This window comes from Delphinapterus leucas, chromosome 1 (assembly GCF_059928025.1).
Source record: "Delphinapterus leucas isolate spDelLeu-1000000601 "Yukka" chromosome 1, BTC_Dleu_Yukka2, whole genome shotgun sequence".
Lineage (NCBI taxonomy): Eukaryota > Metazoa > Chordata > Mammalia > Artiodactyla > Monodontidae > Delphinapterus > Delphinapterus leucas.
Window position 1 is genome coordinate 57,540,234 of NC_143129.1, and position 24,911 is coordinate 57,565,144.

The 24,911-nt window shown below is 37.0% G+C and overlaps 1 protein-coding gene across 26 annotated transcripts in view; it reads right to left on the reverse strand.

Moving 5' to 3' along the window:
• Positions 1-24,911, reverse strand: part of RASAL2 (RAS protein activator like 2) — a 393,146-nt gene that overhangs the window by 96,924 nt on the left and 271,311 nt on the right. For 20 of the 26 annotated variants that reach the window (XM_089920164.1, XM_089920293.1, XM_089920249.1 and 17 more), the window contains one exon: positions 2,401-2,507. In XM_089920164.1, the coding sequence (XP_089776290.1) occupies positions 2,401-2,507 (107 nt within the window). The other 6 variants (XM_089920683.1, XM_089920637.1, XM_089920546.1 and 3 more) reach the window with 3 other exon arrangements.

Sequence of the window (24,911 nt, forward strand, 5' to 3'; positions counted from 1 at the left end):
CATATTCAGAAAGTCTTTTGTGATATTTATTACAAAAATATTTTGTGTTGATCTGAAAACTAGACATACTTCTTCTGGCAATACATTTAAGTGATGTAAGTCACATTAGCTATTGGTATCATATGGAGATTTAAAAAATACAATGTACTTCCACAGACATCCAAGTACTGCAGTGCCTCATTTAGCCAGCATATTTTGGTTTCTCTTAAAAGAATATAAATTATTTATCTAGCATTATCAAGGAGTGGGGAACTTCACAGACTAGATTTTTCGGAATAGCAATTTTTATAAAGCTTCACATATCTTTAAGATTTTAAATATTCTCAATGGATATATATCACACAATATTACACAGTTTCCAGTTTTAAAAAACAGCCTGGTACAAACAATATAATCTCACTTTTCCTTGATGATTCAGGACTATTATTATCAATGTCAATTACTACACTATGCACCATCCATCCTGTAATACGATGGTACCCTTAAGGACTATCAATAAGTATAAGGCTATCTGCCTTTATCCTAAATGAATTCAGATTGTTTTTATGACTCCTTGCTTTTCATTTTCTCTGCCTCCTCCCTCTACTCACTGACATTTTTTTTTTTTGCCATTAAATTGTTTGGTTATTGTTCCAAACAATTGTCTAGATGAAGGCTTATGAATGGCTAAATTCTACTAGAGAGCTAAGTGCATGGGCTTTGTGACTGCAATTTGCTAGTCAGGGGACCCTTCTTTCCCTCAGTATTTCTAAATCCATGACGTGGCCGAGATTGTAAAAAGAATAACAAATGAGGGAATTCCCTGGCGGTCCAGTGCTTAGGACTCAGCATTCTCACTGCCGGGACCTGGGTTCGATCCCTGAGTAAGTGGTCTGTGAGTAGTACTAGTCTTCATGTATATGCACCATTGGTTTATTACTTTTACTCAAAAATAATTAGTCTTATTATTAAGGTAAACCTTAAATTAGCTGTCAATTTATTGTTTAAATATAAATGAAAATTGTTATTTCTAATTAATTCAATTTTAAAAGGCCAGTCATGAACTTCAGATTCAATATAGGAAGTATTTCAAAGTTACCACATTGCAGAGGAATATTCTTCTTCAGCTACTGATGTTGAAAAAAAAAAAAAATTAAGTATTCACCATTCTATTCTAGCATGACAGTAGTAAATATTCAAATTCTAACTCAAACCTTTTCACCAAACTCTTTATAGTTAGTTTCACTATATTTGATTGGTTTCATCAGGAAAATAAGAAGGGGAAGGGAGAGAAAAGATGCTTTTTTCATTCATGAAAACAAATTTTAAATAGATAGTTATGTCTATTAGAATAAAGAAATTTAGTAAAAGGCATGAAATCCAGTATTTTAAAACTCCTGTCACGATTTGGTTAGAATATTAATCCAACACTTGCTTGTGGTCTTTAAAAATGAGAAGATTTGTAAAAATTTGAAAGGTGTCACAATAATAGATATTCACAAACTCTACAAGGCACCTAGATATAACAAGGGGAAATCTTGCTTCTCAGGATTAATGTAAAATAAAACATTCACTTTGGTTAATTTACAAGTGAATGCCAGCTTTATATCTCAAAATACCAGTTCTACTTAAAAGGTCATCCTAACTTTAAAAAATTGTATTGGAATAAAGAACACAACGTATTAACTTGGCTGAATTAAAAGAAAAAAAATCCTTTTTTTCCCAATAGAAAAGGCTATTTCTACTTTATACTGATTTCCAGTGTACCTATAATAACGACTAACTTCACGGATGTAATTCTTTTCAAGTTTAAAAATAATTAATTTTAATAAAATGATATGAATAGAAAGTAAGTATATTTCTTATTCAATAAACAAAGAAAATGGATGAATTAAAATCTAGGCTACTTCAAGTTATATCAAAGAGGTCCAAATTGCAACTGGTAGTCACCTGACCTGATCACTTACAGACTTTCCATCTCAGTATTCCTTCATATTTAATATTGATTCTCAGTACTGCCTAGTCAGTTTAAGGAGTATTTTTAACTGGAATATTTCTTCCAGGGTATTTCTTAAGCACTTATATAGTCATCTAAAAGATGGCTTAAGCAAAGCATAGGCCAGGTTTCAGGATTAGACTCACAGCTGTCTAATTTTCTAATCTAATTTTCTGATTTTCTGCTCTGCAACTTTATGAGTCTCATCATTCTCTGCTTAGGCTCCATCACTAAAAACACTATACGCCATCCTTTAAAAAAGAAAATTCCTACCAGCATCTTTATAAAATTGTGATAGGGTTTAGTTAGTAACTTGATAAAGAAATTCTTGAAGAACAAAATGTTTTGATTTCTTAGCAACTGTCTCTAACTCTAAAAAGAAAGGAGAAAAGTAAAGTATTCTTTTAGAGAAGAGAAACACTTACTGGTACTTTGAAGGGTGAGGTATTTGCAGTATCCATAGAGTTGGGTTTCTCTGATGTACTGGTCCCTGAGATACTCCGTCTGCGGGGGGACCTTTCTGCTGGCACCTCTGGAAAAGAAAAAAAGAACATCATAAAAAACCCAAATTTAGGATCTTTCGCTAACCTGTAAAATTATTGATTTTTTTCTCACAAAAAATCAGTCTGCTTTAAAGATACATTACATTCTATCTCTACATAATTTGTTTCTTTATCTCTAAAGAGATATTATCGAGACACTAGGGAGACTTGGTCACTGTTAATTATCTGCTTTACTGTGACAGCTTATATCTTTATGCACATATAAAAAGTAATTTCCTCTGAGCTATGTTTAATATCTCTAAGTTCACTTAATATTTGCATCTCAGTATATGAATCTACTTCTCTATGTCAGCAATATAGGAGTTAATATAATCCAGTGAAATTTTTTCATATTCTTGTGAACAAATTTTGCCTAGTGAACATGATTTGATGGTGTCTGCACAAAGGTCAAAGTTCAGTTCTGTGCAGATAAGATGATTCACTAGCCTGCAGCCAAAGGTCCATGAGAAGACTAAAAGCTGCTGCTAGGATAAAATAACATATATGCCTATGCTGCTATAAAAATAGATCAGCTTTTCCTTGTTCTGGCAATATGACCTCACTAAGATCTTACTCTGGAATCCTAAATCTCTTCAAACTGACCTAACAAGCTTCAGATTTTACAGATGATGTGGTATTCTCCAATTTAATTACTATACACTATATTAAGGTTACATTAAAAATTTTTATAGAGTGATATACATATATATGCATATATATATGCACATAAACACGCACACACAGATGATAGATATATACATATTATACCTTTATCACAACTGCTTCCCATCTCCACTTCAACTGACAGACATAGGAATCCAGCTTCTCAGATAACATTAGATAATCTCAACATGGACAAGGGAAAAAAAAAAACACATCCTAAAAAGAGTATTCTGTGTTATCTTCCAGATCTTAAAAAATAAGGAGTAAATCGTGACTCCGGAGACTGACATTTTGATTCCTGCTGTTCTCCCTTTAAAAGATAGATGCAGTTTAAACTTCCATTTCTGGCCTCCTGGCCCCTGGGATCCGTGCTACTTCCACTTAAGAAAAAGCGTTTTTTCTCGCTCCCTCCCCTGTGTCTTGCTCTTCCCCCTCCCTCTCTACAGCTTGCAGAGAGAGCAAGCGAGAAAGCAACACACAGGACTGCAGCTATTCAATCAATTGTTCCGACTGCACATCCTCATTAGTTACTTTCAGGCTATTAGCAGACGCCCAACCACTGCCTCCCCTCAGTTACAGCAAATTTCACTGTATTACACTAATCTGCAGAAGAAAAAACATTTCCTGAAATTTATATTCATCTAGTGCCAAAAGGACACCATTTTACACAGACCCAGTAATACACACAAATCAATCCCTCCTATGAAAATCCAGTTGGGAGTGCTTACCCTATTACTATCTTTGCATGCTGGACACTGATTTTCTTCCGTGACTAAACATTTCTTCACTGTGACATCCTGACCAGTAAGACATAAGCCAAATCGCAACATGCCTAATGACCGAGAGGTTGACAACACAGCATCTTAAATGCATGCAGTACAAGAAAGTTCCATGCTATTACTGTGTTTTAAAATTATGACCAATAACTGCCTCTCAACTTCTCTCTAACCATCTGTGGTTAAATGAGCCTTAATGTACAAAGCCATTTTCAGAATTAGGCACACATGAATTCTACTGCACATTTCTAAAAAATGGTACTATAATTAAAATTCATAGGAATGGCACAAAGCACTGAATTTAAACAAATCAGTTTGTCAGAGCACACTGAACAACAAGACCTTCAGACTCCAGGAAGGTGACTTTAAAGGGTGATTATCTAAGTCAGGCAATTCTATATGGGGGGCAGGCAGGTGGGGATAGGGGCTGTTGAAGGTAGAAGGAGATCTCATCTTTCGTCTGATAATTACTGATCATTAGAAGATACATGAGATTGAATATTACAATATAATATATTTTAATATCTGAATAATTGATGGAGAAACCATATTGGGAGAAAAATAAGTTCCATTAGCAAGGATAAAATGATCTAGTAAACAGTTTTCCTTAATTTGCAATGTTCTGGCTAAGGAAGGAAAAGAAACTTATCTCCTTACTGTCTTCCAAACATCTAATTTTAGTTTTCAGGCATATGAACTCATTACGTAAATATATTTCAGTGCTTTTAGCTATTTGAAATTATTTTGGCTATAATGAGCAACCACATTTCAAACCCTAACAATATGTTCTTTGTTATACTTATCTTTAGATTCTCTTTCTGTATCATGAAAAAAAAAATCACAACTCTGATGTAGCTTAAAGAATGTCACTGGGGGCTTCCCTGGTGGCGCAGTGGTTGAGAGTCCGCCTGCTGATGCAGGGGACACGGGTTCGTGCCCCGGTCTGGGAAGATCCCACATGCTGTGGAGCGGCTAGGCCCGTGAGCCATGGCCGCTGAGCCTGCGCGTCTGGAGCCCGTGCTCCGCAACGGGAGAGGCCACAATAGTGAGAGGCCCGTGTACCGCAAAAAAAAAAAAAAAAAAAAAAAAAAGAATGTCACTGGGTTCAAAAAGAAGAAATTAAATTATTTTTGAAGTTTGAACAACTGCCATTAAAGAGGGAAAAGCAAGGAAACAAAATAAGCTAAATAAACTAATGATAAGAGGAGGAAGTCTACACTTCTTGACTTTCCCAGCCCTCATATCAGTGCAACTTATCTGCTGATGTCTTTGAATGTTAGGGTTGCTTAGTTTTCAGAAGATTCATAACTATTTGAAAGCTGAGAGAAGAACATATACCCAAAGAACTAATGACCACTTAGAAACAGGGGAGCAGCATCAGGAAGAGCAGAATTAACAACTTGCTGTATTAGTCACAGCCTGGCCTGCATGTTAAACTTGTCCAGCTACCTCTGACTTTAAAGCTCCAAGCAAAAAGGAAAGCTGCTACTATGCTCTTAAAGCTACATTTCTGCTGATTTGGATGGAAAATCTATACCAGTCCCAGTAGACCAAAATTAGACAGCTTTCTATCCTACCTGCCCCATGCTACATACTACTGCATTATTTTCACTTGCTGTAAAAATTAATATTCTTTTCATAGTCACAGTATTAAATTACAGTCATTTAAAAATATGCTCTCTCTCTAAGACAAGAGGCATATGATATTGTTTCGGTAGATAAAGGTCTAAAACTAATTTGTTCACTTTCTCACCCTCTAAAAATAATATTTTTCATCTTCAGATTGAAAGGCAAAAAAAGTTATAAAAAGCCCAGTTAAGTTTTAAATTTATCTCTTCATTTCCTTTGCCATTGGGTATGAACTGAGATGAGGTGACAACTTATAATAATGAGAGATAACCTCCAATACAGCTCCACATAGGATGATGTATTGAACAAAGAGAACATCTGGATGCTTTTCTTAGCAGCTCTACCAACTATCTGTGTGATTACGTGTAAGCCATTTCAACCTTTCCTGCTCTGGTCTGCATTAATAAACTGGGTTATTCAGACCAACCAGAGATGAAGACAAGATGCATCAGTTTATATGCTTTGACCCAAAATTAGCTTTTTGGAAGAATGGGGCTCTCTAAATCCAAAATACGTTATTACAATGTCATTTCCTCAAAATACACATTTTCTTCTATGTCAGTGTGCTTTCTTTTAAAAGTGTGGCAAAGTAATTGACAACTAGATAATTATAAGGGCAAAGGCACTTTTGGTGGAAGATGTGCCTATCTGACAAACAGAACTCAATTCTGCCTTTCAGACCTAATAGTGTGTTCATGGCCTTTAGTTTACTTATAATGAAGTCAATGTAACAAATGGTGTTTCAGGGAGGGAAAAAGAAGAGGACAGAGAAAGGGAGATGAGTAGGAACAATAATTTCACTACAGTAACTATAGTGAATAGGTAGATAGATGCATTGAGAAGGTGAGTGAGAGCCAATACTTAAGGAAGTGAAGAGGTCAGGCTTGTAGATTTATCAGGGAGGGAGACTGCAGACAGAGGGAGAACAATACAGAGCTTCTAGGGTAAAGTGCAGCTGGGAGGCCAGTGGGGCTGCTGTCAGTAAGTGGGGACAAATAATAGCAGAAGGCCTAAGAGGAATTAGGGCAGGCGTGCTCAGATCATGTAAGCTTTGTAGGGCTACACATAAGGACTTGGCTTTTTACTCTGAAAGAAAAACCACCTGGTGAAATGCACTTCATCCAAAGGTACAAGTCACAAAGAAATACTATGGAGAGACACTTATTGGCACTTTCTTAATTTTTTTTTTTTTTAGGATTTCGAATAATGAATGTGATTGAAATGATTCTAGAATATTATTATGCTTGGAAAGAGAGTAAGGAAAATGCTTATATTAACTGAGGGGTAGGTTCTAAAAGCCTCTACAAATAAATGAGAAAAGTATCTATTATGTAATGTCATTATGATAAAATATCTATAAATATCAACTATATTTACTCTTTGTTCAGTCACATTTAACCAAATTTCATACACTGTCATGTCATACATGCATATACTTAATATAAACAACATAGCTAAAACTGTCATGAATTCTGATAATGTCTATTACTTAGAGTAAGTTACAATGGTTTTTTTTTTGAAGTAGAGGAGATGATTCAAAAATACGTTTTTTTAGGAGAAAAAGATGTACTTCAAAATTATTTAAGTACCTCTTTTGTGAATAATTTGTCTAAGGCAGAAATATTTTTCTATTTTTATGATAATTTGAGTTAATGTTAAATGCTTGTTATGTGCTAACCACTGGGTCTAGTATCTCTCTTACTTAGTTCTTGTGGTAGCCCCTGAAGTAGTAGCAATTTATTACGCTCTTAGATGAAGGTGGAAGCAAAATCTAAAGAAGAGAATAACCTTACCAATGCGAAAGTAATTTCAGAAAATTCAAAACAAACGATAAACAGACTGAAGAAAGATATTTATAAAGTTTCGATTTGGTAGACAATGATGTAAGGAACCAAAATATCCTCCTTACAGCAAAATTCTCTAGTTATGACAGACCAGAAAAACATTACATGTTCACAGATGCAGTCAGATGGCATATACAGTATGTCTAAATACTTCACATTAATAGCAATCCAAGCCAATTCCTAGTAATTTTGTGTATAGAATTATAAAACATCAATGAATGTGAATGCTCTGTCAATTATAATTATTCACAGGCCCCATTAATATTTTTGACATTATATTTAGGAAACAAGTTCTCTATTGTTATCAAAAGGAAATTCTTTAGTTCACTTCAAAAATCTTTTCAAAAATCAAAAACATTTCAACAAAGCATGATAAAAAATTAAATACACACCGGAATGTTTGTTCACCCATTCAAGTCACTGGAATTTCAATGTGTATAGTGTTGCTGTGAATGAATCCACTTCGCTATCATCTATTTTCCCTTATATTGCAAAAATGATGACAAAATAGGATGTGATAAGTCCATGGCTCAAGTTATTAATGAATGAGTTAATAAGCAAATAACTTATTTCTCCATGCTGTGAATTCTAAATTAGGAGAATGCTTCTTCCACAGGAGGCACAGAAGACACTTAAGGAACAGAATAGGAAGGAAGGAATAGTATTAGGAAATGGGTTTGTACCTCTTTATCAAGAGGGCCTTTAATAACAAATGGCAAACATGAAAGAAAAAAAAAGGCTTCATGACGTTTCATACTTTTTGTTGGAGGATCCCTTAAAGGTAATGAGAGCTTAAAGATGAAGGTAGAGAAGAATTTTATAAAGGAAAAGTGACAAGAGCAAAGAGGAGAAAATTACATCCTGCATTTATATAGTTGCTAACAACATAGCACCTGGGTGTTTTATAGACTTCACCACCTGATTTTCAGTAGGACATTTTCTGCTGTATCTCACTTTTACTGCTGTAAAGCTGAGGCACTGACAGTCACTACCATTCAGCTCCTCTGGAGTACAAATCCCCAGAGCCACTTTAATTCATCTAATTTGTATCACTTAGACTGCAGTACTTCACTCAAACAAGCAGTCCTTTCAAGTTTGCATGCCCTAGACACATTTCAATACATACAAATTGGTGCTAAGTACAGAAACGTGGTGAATTCTCAGAAAGTAAAGGCATCTAGTCTCCCCCACCTTTTTTTTACTTCAACAAATTTATTCCCTATTATTATTTTTTAAAAATTCTTCTTGTTAATATAGTAGGAGAACAGATTTCTCTCTGGTCAAGCAAGTATTCCATTTCTTCAACTTAGGGTTTCACATGATTATACTGGATGAGATGATAGAGAACACTTTTCACTGTCAACTGGAAAGACACAGTTTAGAGATATTTATATGGTTATCTTAATTTTCAAATACAAAGCGTATCTATGGTTCTTAGTGATAACAACCAGGGATCTTAGTAGTAATAATAAAAGTATAACAAGGATAACTGCAACACCAAATTAACATTCTTATTCCTTATTACATGCTAAGTGTTTTATATTAATTTTCTCTTCAATCCTCACAATTCTCTGGAATTGGAATTATCGCCCCCGTTTTACAGATGAGGAAGCAAGATGTTCTATTACTCTGCCCATGTTTGCAGGGCTGGTAAAGGGCAGAATCAGAATTAGAACCCATGCAATCTGAATCTAGAGGCTATACTTTTTTTTTTTTTTTGCGGTACGTGGGCCTCTCACTGTTGTGGCCTCTCTCGTTGTGGAGCACAGGCTCCGGACGCGCAGGCTCAGCGGCCATGGCTCACGGGCCCAGCCGCTCCACGGCATGTGGGATCTTCCCGGACCGGGGCACGAACCCGTGTCCCCTGCATCGGCAGGCGGACTCTCAACCACTGCGCCACCAGGGAAGCCCTAGAGGCTATACTTTTAATCACCACGCATGCTATCCTGTTCTCCTTGTGTTTTGTATAATGGATTGTAATGAAGAAAAATAAGGTAAACAATCATGGAGACTTCAATTTTCTTACTTCTTCCTAAAAATAACTCAAAGAACTTTAACAAGTGCACATGATTCTTCATATTTTAAAGAGAATTAAATCATACTCTTTGGGGGATAATTTACTGCAAACAAAACCCCATCAAAGAAAACTCTCAATCCTGGAATGCTAATGCTAATAAGAACATTATAATCAAGAAACAAAGAGGGGTGAGGCAATGTGGTAAAGAAGGAGAAAAGTTACTTGCTTAATGTAATGGTGAAAAAATTTGAACAAAATAGGAATTAAGCTATAAAGAATATCTACCACTGATTCCTTGAATTAAAAAGTGACAAAAAACCCTCCAAAAAATAACCCACCCTTAGGGGGATGGATGAATAAGCAGAGCACAAAGGTTTTTAGGGTAGTGAAAATATTATGTATGATACTGTAAGGGTGGGTACATGTCATTACACATTTGTCCAAACACACAAAATATACAACATTAAGAATGAGTCCTACTGTACTATGTACTTGGGGTGATTATGATGTGTTAGTGTAGGTTCATCGACTGTAACAAATGTGTTACTCTGGTGGGGGTACTGATAATGGGGGGAAACTATGCATTTGTGGGGACAAGGGTACACAGGAAAATCTCTGTAACTTTCTCTTAATTTTGCTGTGAACCTAAAACTGCTCTAAAAGAACAGTCTTAAAATAAAAGAAAACCTGCCCTTCTATCCTCATAAAGCAATCTTCAGTACACCTAAGTGGAAAGATAACTACTTAGGCCAATTCTATGAGACAAAAATAGATAAAAAGCATTGGTCAGCATAAAGTTACTGTTTTGAACATTTCAATCTAGTTATTTATGAGATTTTCTTAATCTCATAGCTTCATTTTGGTGAATAATATTTTGTCTTCAACTCTGGAAGACAATAGATCTTCTAATTTACAGAGATGCTCTAAGACCTTTATCTAAACTTTTTCTATAACTGACTTTATTAGTATGTTTCAAATATAATTCTGGGTAAATCTGATTTATTCATACCATAATTTCACTGTTCATCTCTAAAATCTTTTTTCAAAAGATCTGATCCTTGATTATGCCAGGGTCTTTTAAGACTAATTTGGGTTTTATTCCAAAACAGACATTAATAGAAAGCATTGAAAGTACTGAAAACATAGAAATATTTAAGCCTCTAATAAAGATGAGAACTTAATGATTTACTGAGGACCAAATATGCATGCGGCGCTGCACAAAAAACAAAAAATCTTTACAGTGGACCTCACTTACTAGTGAAAGTAGCAGAAACGGGAGGAGCCTGTAATGTTGATTGGTACCCCTTTAGCCACCAAACACTGTCAAGTCTCTCTTTGAACGTTGACTTCATTTTGTTCTCTTTATTTCCACTACCATATATCACTCTAGTCCAGGATTTTTTATTTTCTCATGTAGATTACGGCAGGACCCTCCTAACTAATCTCACTGACTCCTGTCTCTCTCTGCTTAAAGCTATCCTGCTCACCATTACCAGATTAATCTCCCTCAAACAGTACTTTCTTAATGTAATTACCTTCCCAGAAATCTTAAAGATAGACAATCAGGCACTGAAAAAATATCACTTAGCCCCCACCTTACAGAGTCACTCTTTTCTGCCAACACTTTCCAACAAATTGCCTTAGTCAGATGATCTCTGATCTTAAACGGGCCATATTAATTCCTCTGTGTCTGTCTTTGCTAATGGTTTTCACCTATCTGCCAAATCTTAGGTAACCTTCAATACCAATTTCAATTCATCTGCTTCCATAAAACCAGGCCTAATTATTCACATTTCTTTGATTTCCAAGTAATATATTTGTATAAGTTCACATTACTTGATTATATGTTCTCTAGCTTTGGATGCCAAACTACGTGAATTCAGGTCTTGCACTGCAAGATTTGAACAGTGGTGATCCTGTCTAAATTTTCAAATAAAATAAATTTTAATAAATAGAATTCTCTGAATTTTAAGTATTTCTCCCACAATGTTTCCATAAACCATTTGCACCCATTCTTGCTTGTCTCGCAGGGAATACTGAAACAGAATAAAAGACAATTGGTAACAAATAAATTTTAACTAAACAACTAAAAAATTGTTCAGCATAGTCTGGTCACCTTTTTTTTTCCTTTAATAAACACATGTGATCGTATAGAATTGCCATTTTTTTTGTATGTTAAAATGGAAAAATATCAGCAATTTCATATGGTTCAACTTAATTTATAATAAAATTATTAATAAATTTTCTAGTTATTTCTAATTCACATATGGCATTAAAGTGTATCACTAATCAAGTTTAAGAATCACTCTCATTTTATGTCTATTAACTTGAATCTTCCACTATAATTGAGATTTTGATAAACAAGTTTCATGGGAGATTAAGTTTTTCCTTCTATGCATCATTCTATTTAAAGATTCACAAATTTTCAGGTTCTATTAAGAAGCACAATTAAACATAAATTAATCAGGTTTATGTCTTGATATTTTCTTATTAATTTCTATTTTCTTGAGATATCTGTTCACCTTGATTTCCTTTAGTTTTTTAATTGCATATCCCTATAAGGACAAATTTTGAAAGAATTTCCTTTTTTTTTTTTCCCTTTTCTAAGGATATCCCCTCAACAAAGGATGTAATACTTAAAAACTCTAAGGTAACCATGACCACCTGTGGGGCTCAATATGAATTGCCATGCTTAGGTTTTAGCATGGTTCTTAGCATTTTTTTTTCAATTTAGATACCATTTATTCACTTGCAATGAAAAACTGAACTATCACTGAATGTAAATATTAATGCAAGTGTGATCCAGCGTTTATTCTTTTTCAGAAGTCAAGCTATATGAGAAATCAAACCACAATCGGTGGTAGATTTTAAATTATTGACTCAATTTCTTTAATGGTTATAGGTAGCAGCCCTACTTACATTTTTTTTATTCCTACTGTAGCCAATTTTAATAAGTTGTATCTTTCTTTAAAATGTCCATTTTCTTCAATTTTCTATTTCTTCAATAGTCTATTGTTTAAGTCTCTGATTTTCTGTAATTGTGTCCTTTTTCCCATTTCTAACATTGTTTATTTGTGGTTTTTCTTCTGTCTTGGTCAAATCTTGACAGTTTTATCTTTTTTTTTTTTTTTTTTCCCGGTATGCGGGCCTCTCACTGTGTGGCGTCTCCCGTTGCGGAACACAGGCTCCGGACGCGCAGGCTCAGCGGCCATGGCTCACGGGCCCAGCCGCTCCGCGGCATGTGGGATCTTCCCGGACTGGGGAACGAACCCGTGTCCCCTGCATCGGCAGGCGGACTCTCAACCACTGTGCCACCAGGGAAGCCCAGTTTTATCTACTTTCATTGGACTTCTTTAAGAAACAACTCTTAGCTTTATTGATACTATTATGTTTAATTTCTGTCTTCTATTTCATTATCATCTGCTGTTATCTTCATTATTTCTTTCCCTAAACTTTCTTTGGTTCTATTCTTTCTTTTTCTGCCTTGTTGAGCTGAATGCTTAATTGGCTCATTTAATTTTATCCTTTTCAATATAAAAGATTAGGGCTGTAAGTTTCACTTAGTAACTATTTTAGCAATATTTCACAAGTTTTGATATGTACTGTTTTCAGGATGTTTAGTTCTAAATATTTTATAATTTCCATTGTTATTTTTTTCTTTGACTAAAGAGTTATAATAAGTAACTTTAAAAGTTTCCAAAAAGAAAAATTTTAAGAGTAAATTTTTTGGTACTAATTTCTGACTTAGTTCATTAGATCAAGAGAATATGTTTGGGGGACTTCCCTGGTGGTCCAGTGGCTAAGAATCCACCTTCCAATGCAAGGGACACGGGTTTGATCCCTGGTCAGGGAACTAAGATCCCACATGCCGTGGGGCAACTAAGCCTGCCCACCTCAACTACTGAGCCTGTGCACCACAATCAGAGAGCCCACGTGCTCTGGAGCCCCTGCGCCACACCTAGAGAGAAGCCTGTGCACCGAAAAGAAGAGCCTGCGTGCCTCAACAAAAGACCCCGCATGCCACAACTAAGATCTGACACAGCCAAATAAAGGAAGGAAGAAAGAAAAAAAGAAAGAAAGATTAAAAAAAAAGAGAATACGTTTGTATGATATAAAGAATTTGATTTGTTGAGATTTGTTTATGCCCCAATCCACTGTCAGTTTTCATAAAGATTCCATATGTACTTGAGAAGACTACATAAGTTGGATTCAGGATTCTATACATGTTCATTAACTCAAGCTAATTTTGTTTTTTATATCTTCTATACCCTTACTAATTTTTGTAAATAGGATTGTAGATTTATCAATTTTTCCTTATACTTCTGTCAATTTTTCCTTATAAATTTTAAGGCTCTGTTATTGAGTGCATGTAAGATTGTTATAATTTTCTAGTGATTTTTATATGTTATCATTACATAGGGACCTCCTTTATTTCTAGTAACACTTTCTGACATAAAGATCCATTTGATTTCATTTTCAATGGCTATGGTATAGCTTCCTTTTAATTAGTATTTGCCTGATATATCTTCTCCCAAAACTTTTACTTTTTTTTTGGAGGAAATAAGTATTTTAAAATTTTATTTATTTTTTTATTGAAGTATAGTTGATTTACAATATCATGTAAGTTTCAGGTGTACAGCACAGTGATTCAGTTATACATACATATATATATTCTTTTTTTAAATTATTTTCCCTTCTAGGTTACTACATAATATTGAGTAGTCCTTGTTGGTTACCTATTTTATACACAGTAGTGTGTATATGTTAATCCCAGCCCCTAATTCATCCCTCTCCCACCACCAAAACTTTTACTTTTAACCCTCTTGGGTCCTTGTGTGTGTGTCTCTTTTTTTGGCCACACCACATGGCATGGGATCTTAGTTCCCCGACCAGGGATGGAACCTGTGCCCCCTGCAGGGGAAGTGCAAAGTCTTAACCACTGGATCATAGGGAAGTCCTGCTTATGTCTCTCTTATTCACAGCACTTTAAAAAATTGAGTCTAACATACTTTACCTTTTTAACATTTTTATATATTGTTTTCTGATACAGTTGGATTTTATTTTTACCATGTGTTTGCTGTTTACTTTATTTCTATGCTTTTTTTCTGATTTTCTGTCTTTTCTCAGATTGATCAAGTTTTAAAAATTCATTTTCTCCTCTACTGTTTTTGAAATTATGCACTGTATTTTTATTCTTTTAATAGTTGTCCTTAACATTTTTTAACACATGTACCTAAAGCCTAAAGCTAATCCTGATTTCTATCCTTCTCTTGAATAATTCAGTGATCTTAAAATGCTTCAATTTCAATTACCCCCTTCCTATCTCTGACATATTATTGTTGTCCACTATTTCTGATTTACCTTATCAGAACTGTGGTTATGAATTCTCAGGGGATTTTTATCTTCCTCCCTCCCCCATCAGTCCAGTCTAAGCTAAATAAGATTTATCAATTTTGTCAGTCAGCAGATTTTAAATTTCCACTTTCACTCTACAAGTAACCCCGTCCTATGGGGAACAATGGGGTGGGGCTTTCGGTTCTAATTCCTCTCTTTGTTTGGTCCCTAAATCTATCTCCTATCTTGTGGCCATTAAACCTTAACTTTTTGGAATTCTGAGACAGGCAAATGTCCCCAGGGCAATTCACTACCTGGATTTTTAGTTGTTTTCTTTTGTTCTCTTCCTGGGAATTTCCTTTCCCTCCTGAGAGGAGAGTTCAGCCATTTAGTTTTAAATGTTTCTTTCAAAAGACTCCAGGACACAGAGAACAGACTTGTGGTTGCCAAGGGGGAGAGGTTTGGGGGAGTGATGGAGTGGGAGGTTGGGGTTAGCAGATGTAAGCTATTATATACAGAATGGATAAACAACAAGGTCCTACTATATAGCAAAGAGAACTATATTCAATATCCTGTGATAAACCATAATGGAAAAGAATATTAAAAAATGTATGTATATGTCTAGCTGAATCACTTTGCTGTGCAGCAGAAATTAACACAACATTGTAAATCAACTATACTTCAATTAAAAAAATAAAATAAAATTTTCATTAATATGACATTTCTAGTTGTTTCCGTATTATTTTTCAGGATATCTAGTCTGACATATTGCCAGAAATGAGAGTTTTAATTTTTGAATATGCTTTCCACCGATGTTGGGTGCAATTAAAAAAAATCAGATAATAGTTGCTAATGCCAAATTATTAACTATAGTTAGTAGAGTCACTTAGACACTTAAAAATATTTAGATTTTAAAAAATCATGTTCCTCTTTTATAGAATTATCCTATTACTTGAATGACTTAATGAAATGAATTCATGTATATCAGTTTAGAAAATTTAAAGGAGTACAAAATATTTGTTAAGTATTTTTTTTTCTAGAATTTGGAAAACCAATTTATAATGCGCTGAATAATAATTGCAAACACTACCAATGTACCCTAAATGGTACTTGTAGGTGTGAGAATAGAGAATAGTAATAAAAGGTAGATCTGCCAGAATAATTTAGATAACTGAAAATGGCTGAATCTCAAACTTGTGGGTATCTGAACAGCATTCATTCATTCATTCATTCAAAAAAGTACTTATTAAGTAGTATTAATTAAGCACCTATTTACTACTATTCTGGAAAATGCCAAATATTAAGATCCCTACCCTGCAGTAGCAGGGGAGTGCTGGATGGGTACACAAATAACAACATAAATGGATACACAAATAACTAACTACAATGCAAGTCTGGATAAGACAAATGCCATAAGATTAATACAATGGCTATTATCTCCCTCATCTTTCCTACTTTCTATGGCTAAATCTCTGCATGCATCTTTGATTCCTGTATGAGTTTCTCCCTTCTCCCCCTCAAAAGGTTAATTCTGTGCCCTTAATCCCACCCTCACCCTCAAAACCATAAAGGATTTTTGTTCTCTCAGTTATCCTCCTCTCTTGTAAGTTCAATATCTTGTTCTCTCCTCCATCTAAAAATATGCACGTCTCCCCAATTTTAAAAAAAGGTACCTTTTCCTTTCTATCAGTCACAGATTTCTCCAGACCAGAGACCTAACCCGTGGCTCTCACTGTCTCACCATCTGCTGCCTTTCTCAATATTATAAAATCTGATTTCTTCTCCCTTAACTCTAATGAATGAAATAGCATCGATACCTTCACAGGTTATTAAAAGCCTCCCAATTGTCTAATTCAGTGTACAATAGTTTCTGACTTCTCTTGGGCTTTTGTAACCAATGACACTATTGACCACACTGTTGACCTTTTCTATCTTTCCATTAGGATTGTTCTGTATCTCTTCTTCCTCTCTACCCCACCCCACCCCTACCTTTGGTGTTCTTCAGGATTCAGTCCCTGCTCTCCACTTTTTCTTGACAGTCTCTCAACAGTAGATAAACTACAAATGCTTCAACAATCTTTCTTCTCTAGATGGCTCCCAGACGCTGCTCTCTACCTGTGACTTCATTTCCAATCATCAGAACTATATTTCTATCCAGATGTGTACTAGTCACCTCAAACTCAATACATCTAAATAGAAATTACCCTCTTCCCTTAAAATCTGGCTCCCTTTCCCAACTTCTCTATTCCTGTTAGTATTACCATCAGCCTTCTAACTTCAAAAACAGTCTTTGATTCATTTTGTTCCCCATTCCTCTAATCGGTCACCAATTCTGCTGATAGATCCTTTATAATCTCTCCATATTTTCATTTCAGTTATTCATCTGAGCTGTGCAAATATTCATGTGCATCTGGAGTGTACTGGGTGCTGAAAAGACAGAGGATTGAGCCCCCGTTGTGGAGGCATTCACGATCTAGATTAATAATAAATAAACAACTAATTATAATATAGAGGGTTAAATCTTAAAATAGAGGCACTTATTTCATACCTGGACTACTGTAATAGCTTTCAAAGAGGTCTAACCACTTCTAGGCTCTTCCCCTAGTGTGACACTTTCAGATATGTCTTCCTAAAAGACTATTTTGACCATATTTTTTTTTGGCTCAAGAATCTTTAATTCTTCTCAACTGCTTTCAGGATAAAATTGTCACTAATTAGCCTGCCATGAAAGATCCTAAACAGTGAGCCACCAAATATCCTTCAAGTATTATCTCTTACCACTTCTTTACATGAACTTTCCATTCTTTTCAAATCAGTTTACTCTTCGGACATGAAAATAATTTAATATTCCTCATGACACTCCCTTCATACAGCAAACTCCACCATTTCCATAAAAATATATTCTATCATTTAAGATCCAGGTTAAATCCTATCTCTATAAGGCAACCTTCAGTGTTCCTAATCAAAAATGATGTCTCCCTTCTTTAAATGCTCAAAGAAATTTTTGCCTGGATAAATCATCTCACAATCAGGTCCTGCCTTATTTTATTTTCTCCATTGTTGTCTTGAATTATCATTAATTTTTTCTCACTTAATTGTACATAGTTCATGTTTTCTCCCCAACCAAACTCTATGCTTCTCACAAGCAGCTCTATCTTATACTTCTTTGTATCCAGCCATAGTACCTAGCACGGTATCTTGTTCATGAGCAAGATTTGAAATAGGGGTAGGGTCTTGGAAAGTTCAGTTTGGATGAAGGAACACTGCCGATAGAAGAAACAGCACATGCAAAGGTAGGAAAGGGCAGTGCTTGTCCAAGATAGAGAAAGTTAATGAATTTGGTGGGATGAAGGGTCCTCCCTACCTCTGACCTACCACTGCCGAAAGGAATACTGGAATGTCAGGTGGAAGGGCCAGAATAAGTTCTAGAGTAAGGTGTTTTATCTGATAGGTGATGAGGGAGCCATGGAATTTTTAAATAGACTAATGAAGAGGGCACAGTTTCATGAAATTTCATCAAACCAGCAGTGCACTAAATTAATAGGAAGGCCTGAACATCACTTAAGTGGCTATTGTGCAAAGATGAAGTAGTAAAGCCTAACCAGCATTGAGTGCTTTTCTTTCATCTCCTCTCCTAGAATGATCTCTGCCATAAAATTCCTTAGGTAAAGAAAGCACAGTTGCATAGGTTATCTGATTCAATGTCCCTTTCAGTTCCACTTATCCTAGATTCACCATAAAGTAGACTGTTTTCTCTTGGCATCTTCCTTGGGAAAAGCACGTTCTCATCAATGGTAACTACATTAGCAAATGACTCACTGCAAGTTATTCCAAGCTATATCAAAGAGAGTTTGCTCCTAGTTCCTCTGGAGTTTAGTAAATTCCTGTTTATCCACAGATGGAGGTGTTTGCTACCTGTGCTCAGGACTGAGCTTCAATCCCTAAACTAAGACTTGCTGACATCCAGGGCTCAACCCTGCCACAGCAGAGCACGGGATACATAGCTTCTATTCACTCAGTAACTAATTTCTTGTTACAGCCCTTGAGCAGAATCATGACTCTGACTTACCTGTGTTTTATCTATTACATATTCTCAGGTTTCCTTCCACTAGGTGGATAATTTGTAGGAATTTGCACTTTTCTTCTAAGTATGTCCTAACATCCTTTGTCTTTATTATCCCCATCTGTGGATAAAGGGGAATGGGAGTGGGGGTGGGTGAGAGGGGGCACAAACTGTAGTACTTTTTATTTGCCCATCTCTATTTATTTGATCAAATCCCTTTTAGGCATGGTAGGGAAATAGCCAAAAAAAGAAATGAATTAATCTCGAGGATTGATAATTAAAATTCATAAAAAATATCATGCAAGAGCAAAGGAAAGATCTTTAGTGATGACTACCTTCCTTGCCCACGATGCAGTAGGGTCTAAGTGGTTGGTTTTACTCAGGGATATTGATATTTCTGTATGTGTGTGGGGGAAGGGAATGTGAAGCAAGTAGACTTAGAGCAGCTTCAGAGAAATGAGGAGTTAAGAGGTACATGTATTTCTTAAAGTCACCAAATGCCCAAGATAAGCAAAGCTATGATAAACAAATTAAGAATAGGATTAATATCTAAATATATGTATCTGAGTCTTTATAGAATCAAAAAAAAAAAGAAAACCTGATTAGGATGACTCTTTACATCTAAACTGCATAAAAAAAGAAATCATTTACGGAATGTTAAAATTGAAAACATAATTGAATTAATAAAACAGAAACTTATATGCTAAATATAATAAAAGAGAGTAAAATAAGACAGATATCTTTTGGAATGGTAGAAGACTTTTCATAGGTCATAGAGAATATTTATGAGTAATAAATTAGAACACCATAAATTCTGCCCATTTATAATAAAGGTATATTTAAGGAAATATAGGATAAATCAAATTTATAAAAACGATAAATTTGAAGGCAATTATTAATCTAACAAAGGTATTCACAAGTAGGATTTTTATAAGTATCAACCTCTCCTATTAACTTAAGATACAATTGAATTTACAACCTAACTTTCCTAGGAATTTGTTTATTATATCAATAATTCCATAACCAATAATTGCTTTACTTAGAAATTTATTAGAAAGCACCCGTAAATGGAAAGTTAAAGTAATAGCTGGTCCATGTGTCCTATTTTATATACTCAGTCAAAATCTTATATATGAACATTCCAAATATTTTAAACCTTGCATAAAAGCTACTTCTCAATCCATATGTTGGCTTTTCTTGCACACAAAGCCTCCTCCCACTCTCACGCGGCAAGCCTCATCATCACTGTATTGAAAGGTATAGTAAAACAATAATACATTTGGGCTAGTAGAAGTTCTCTAAATACCACGAACAGCTGACCAGATGACATGGTAAGCCTTGCATGGAGCTGGCACTCTTTGTTAAAGCCAAGCAAACTGTCTCTTATTTCTCATAGCCAATGTTGATGGCACTATTTCTACAGACATAAAACTTGAAAAGCAAACAACTTAAACATATTCTGTTAATTCCTCTTCCCCCTTTTAAAAATACAGACGTGGATTTTAGAAAATTCAGGGTCCTACTCCCCAAAGTAAGAGAAGTTCAGACAACAAAGGGTTAAAAGAACAAGCAGAGCCCTACCGTACCCAGAAACGACAGAAGGCTCTTCTCCTCTTCCGTGCTACTATCCAACCACTCGGCCACATCACCGGGGGAAAGGAGACTCATTCTCCAGCCAGAAAACTTTTCCATACAGAGCACAATTACTGAATGATGGAGTGGGAAAAGAAAGATACAGAGACTAAATTCTTGGGGGTCTAATACTAAAATTGCTGGCTAGGCTGTAATAATGAGAGAGAAAATGTGATCCTCCCTCTACTCTGAATTCTGTCTCTGTGACACCAATCTAATACGGGGGGGGGGGGAGGGGGAAGGAAATAGAGAGGGTTAAAAGAGGGTGATAGAAGAGAAGGAAAGAGAGATTTGTCCTTCAGTCTCTTGGTGTTAAGCTTTAGCCTGAAAGAAAAGCCAGGAAAAAACTGAATAATGATTTGTGTTCAATGTCAGGAGACAGCAAAGGAAAATAAAGAATAAAGATCCTCAAAGAAAAAGAAACAGGTTCCTACAATGAAGCAGCTTAGATAACCAGACAGCACAATAGCTAATCAGTTAAGTAAATCATATCATCAAACAAAAACAAAGGCAAAAGAACAATTTCAGCATTTTGTTTTGTTCTGAGAAGAAAGGTTTTCAAATTTCCTTTCAGTCAGCCGGAAAGAACTGCAGCCCCCAACCCCTTCCTGCTTTAGCTGTTTCAACAGCATCCCAGCCCCCTTTATGAAGATTTCCTGTGAGCAAAGGCAGGTTGATAAATCTGTGAATAGGAAGCTCTCATCCCTCCTTTCTTCTGCTCCTCCTCCATCCCTCCCCCCACCCCGCATGGCGACTGCATTGATCGACAATAATGGAATCTGTAACTGACTGCCAACAGCAACATTAAGGATATTACAAGTCCACTTCATAAGAATTCGAGCCGGTGGTCGGAACTTGGGGGCAACTCTGGGGTTGTAGTCAATAGCTTTGTCTTTCTTAGCAAGAAAGGAAAGGGTGTGTGTGTGTGTGTGTGTGTGTGTGTGTGTGTGTGTAAAGGAAAGAAGGCTGAAATCTGAAAGAAGAGAAGTGAGCTTGTTGGGCTGAAGATTCAAAGATCCATTAATGGAGCAAACAACTGTCCTTCAACTCCTGTCACACTTACAATGTCATTGTGAAGGAATCAGATCCAGATGGATTTTTTAATGTGATTTACATTACGTATTTACATGGTTTGATTTAGGATTATTTCACAGGCTTACGCCTTATTAATAGGCAGAGAAAAATCAAGCAGAAGAGGTATTTTGAGAGACCTAATATCCCGGTTCTCTGGAGATTGATTGGGTTTGTTACTATGAGGAAAAAAAAAACTCTCTTGAAAAGATAAGAGTTTTCCCCTGCATTAGCAAAACATTAGCTCTTTTCCCAATATTCTACTCTTTCTTTCTATTCTAGAAATCTGCCTTCAGAGTGAATTCTTACTGCTTAAGGGTTACTATCTCAATATATAGTGAATCCATACCCCTCCTCTCCATGTTTACTTCATTATTCTTCTTCTGGACTCTTGTTCACTTTTTAAGTTCCCTGAGGACACAGCTTTGTAACCCTGGCGGCGAGAGCAGTGCCTGGGAGTGCACTTAGTATTTACTGAAGTTTTGGTTGGCTGCTCTAAAAGCTTCAACAGCTTCCACATTGGCAGGAGGTCTCAGGTTGGATATTTTACGATCTCTTTTTAAAATCAGTCATTTTGACAGTGACTTAAAAGTCGTTGTAGCAATAGTACCAATTGATTGAGAAAATAGAAAATGTTAAAAAAAAAAAAGGGTATTAAACCTCGGGGAAGATGGCGGAAGAGTAAGATGCGGAGATCACCTTCCTCCCCACAGATACACCAGAAAGACATATACACGTGGAACAACTCCTACAGAACACCTACTGAATGCTGGCAGAAGACCTCAGACCTCCCAAAAGGCAAGAAACTCCCCACGTACCTGGGTAGGGCAAAAGAACAAAAAAAAGAAAAAACAGAGACAAAAGAATAGGGACGGCACCTGCACCAGTGAGAGGGAGCTGTGAAGGGGGAAAGGTTTCCACACACTAGGAAGCCCCTTTGCGGGCGGAGACCACGGGAGGCGGAGGGGGGAGCTTCGAAGTCGCAGAGGAGAGCATAGCAACAGGGGTATGGAGGGCAAAGCGGGGAGATTCCCGCACAGAGGATCGGTGCCGACCGGCACTCACCAACCCGAGAGGCTTGTCTGCTCACCCGCCGGGGCGGGCGGGGCTGCGAGCTGAGGCTTGGGCTTCGGTCGGAGCGCAGGGAGAGGACTGGGGTTGGCGGCTTGAACACAGCCTGAAGGGGTTAGTGCACCACGGCTAGCCGGGAGGGAGTCCGGGGAAAAGTCTGCACCTGCCGAAGAGACTTTTTCTTCCCTCTTTGTTTCCTGGTGCGCGAGTGGAGGGGATTAAGAGCGCTGCTTAAAGGAACGCCAGAGACGGGCGCGAGCCGCGGCTAAAAGCACAAACCCCAGAGACGGGCTGAGCCACGGCTAAAAGCGCGGACCCCAGGGACGGGCGCGAGCTGCAGCTAAAAGCGCGGACCCCAGAGATGGGCGCGAGACGTGGCTAAAAGCACGGACCCCAGAGACGGGCGGGAGACACTAAGGCTGCTGTTGCCGCCACCAAGGAGCCTGTGTGCGAGCACAGGTCACTATACACACCCCTCTTCCGGGGAGCCTGTGCAGCTCGCCACTGCCAGGTTCAGGGGATCCAGGGACAACTACCCCGGGAGAACGCACGGTGGGCCTCAGGCTGGTGCAACGTCACAATGGCCTCTGCCGCCGCAGGCCCGCCCCGCACGCAGTGCCCCTCCCTCCCCCAGGCCTGAGTGCATCAGATCCCCTGAATCAGCGGCTCCTTTAACCCCGTCCTGTCTGAGCAAAAAACAGATGCCCTCCAGCGACAGACACGCAGAGGCAGGGCCAAATCCAAAGCTGAGCCCCTGGGAGCTGTGAGAACAAAGAAGAGAAAGGGAAATCTCTCCCAGCAGCCTTAAAAACAGCGGATTAAAGCTCCACAATCAACTTGATGTACCCTGCATCTGTGGAATACATGAATAGACAACGAATCATCCCAAATTGAGGAGGTGGGCTTCGAGAGCAAGATCTATGATTTTTTCCCCTTTTCCTCTTTTTGTGAATGTGTATGTGTATGCTTCTGTGTGAGATCTTGTCTGTATAGCTTTGCTTCCACCATTTGTCCTAGGGTTCTATCCGTCCATTGTTTTTTTTTTTTTAATTTTTTCTTAATAATTAATTTAATTTTAATAACTTTATTATACTTTACCTTCTTTCTTCCTTCCTTCCTTCCTTCCTTCCTTCCCTTCCTTCCTTCCTTCCTTCCCTCCCTCCCTCCCTCCTTTAGACAACGAATCATCCCAAAATGAGGAGGTGGAATTTGAGAGCAAGATTTATGATTTTTTCCCCTTTACCTCTTTTTGTGAGGGTGTATGTGTATGCTTCTGTGTAAGATTTTGTCTGTATAGCTTTGCTTCCACCATTTTGTCCTAAGGTTCTATCCGTCCCTTTTTTTTTCTAAATATTTTTTAATTCAATAACTTTATTATACTTTATTTTATTTTACTATATCTTCTTTCTTTCTGTCTTTTTTCTTTCCTTCCCTCCTTCCTTCCTTCCTTCCTCCCTCCTTTCTTTCCTTCTTGACTTCTTTCCTTCTTTTCTTCTTTCTTTCTTTCTTTTTCTTTCTTTCTTTCTTCCTTCCTTCCCTCCCTCCTTTCTTTCTTTCTTTCTTTCTTCCTACTTCTACTAATTCTCTCTACTTTTTCATCCTTTTATTCTGAGCCATGTGGATGAAAGGCTCCTGGTGCTCCAGTCAGGAGTCAGGGCTCTGCCTCTGAGGAGGAAGAGCCAACTTCAGGACACTGGTCAACAAGAGACCTCCCAGCTCCACATAATATCAAACGGCGAAAATCTCCCAGAGATCTCCATCTTAACACCAGCACCCAGCTTCACCCAACGACCAGCAAGCTACAGTGCTGGACAACCTATGCCAAACAACTAGCAAAACAGGAACACAACCCCACCCATTAGCAGAGAGGCTGCCTAAAATCATAATAAGTCCACAGACACCCCAAAACACACCACCAGACGTGGACCTGCCCACTAGAGAGACAAGATACAGCCTCATCCACCAGAACACAGGCACTAGTCCCCTCCACCAGGAAGCCTACACAACCCAATGAACCAACCTTAGCCACTGCAGACAGACATCAAAAACAACGGGAATTACAAACCTGCAGCCTGCAAAAAGGAGACCCCAAACACAGTAAGATAAGCAAAATGAGAAGACAAAAAAACACACAGCAGATGATGGAGCAAGATAAAAACCCACCAGACCTAACAAATGAAGAGGAAATAGGCAGTCTACCTGAAAAAGAATTCAGAATAATGACAGTAAACATGATCCAAAATCTTGGAAATAGAATAGAGAAAATGCAAGAAACATTTAACAAGGACCTAGAA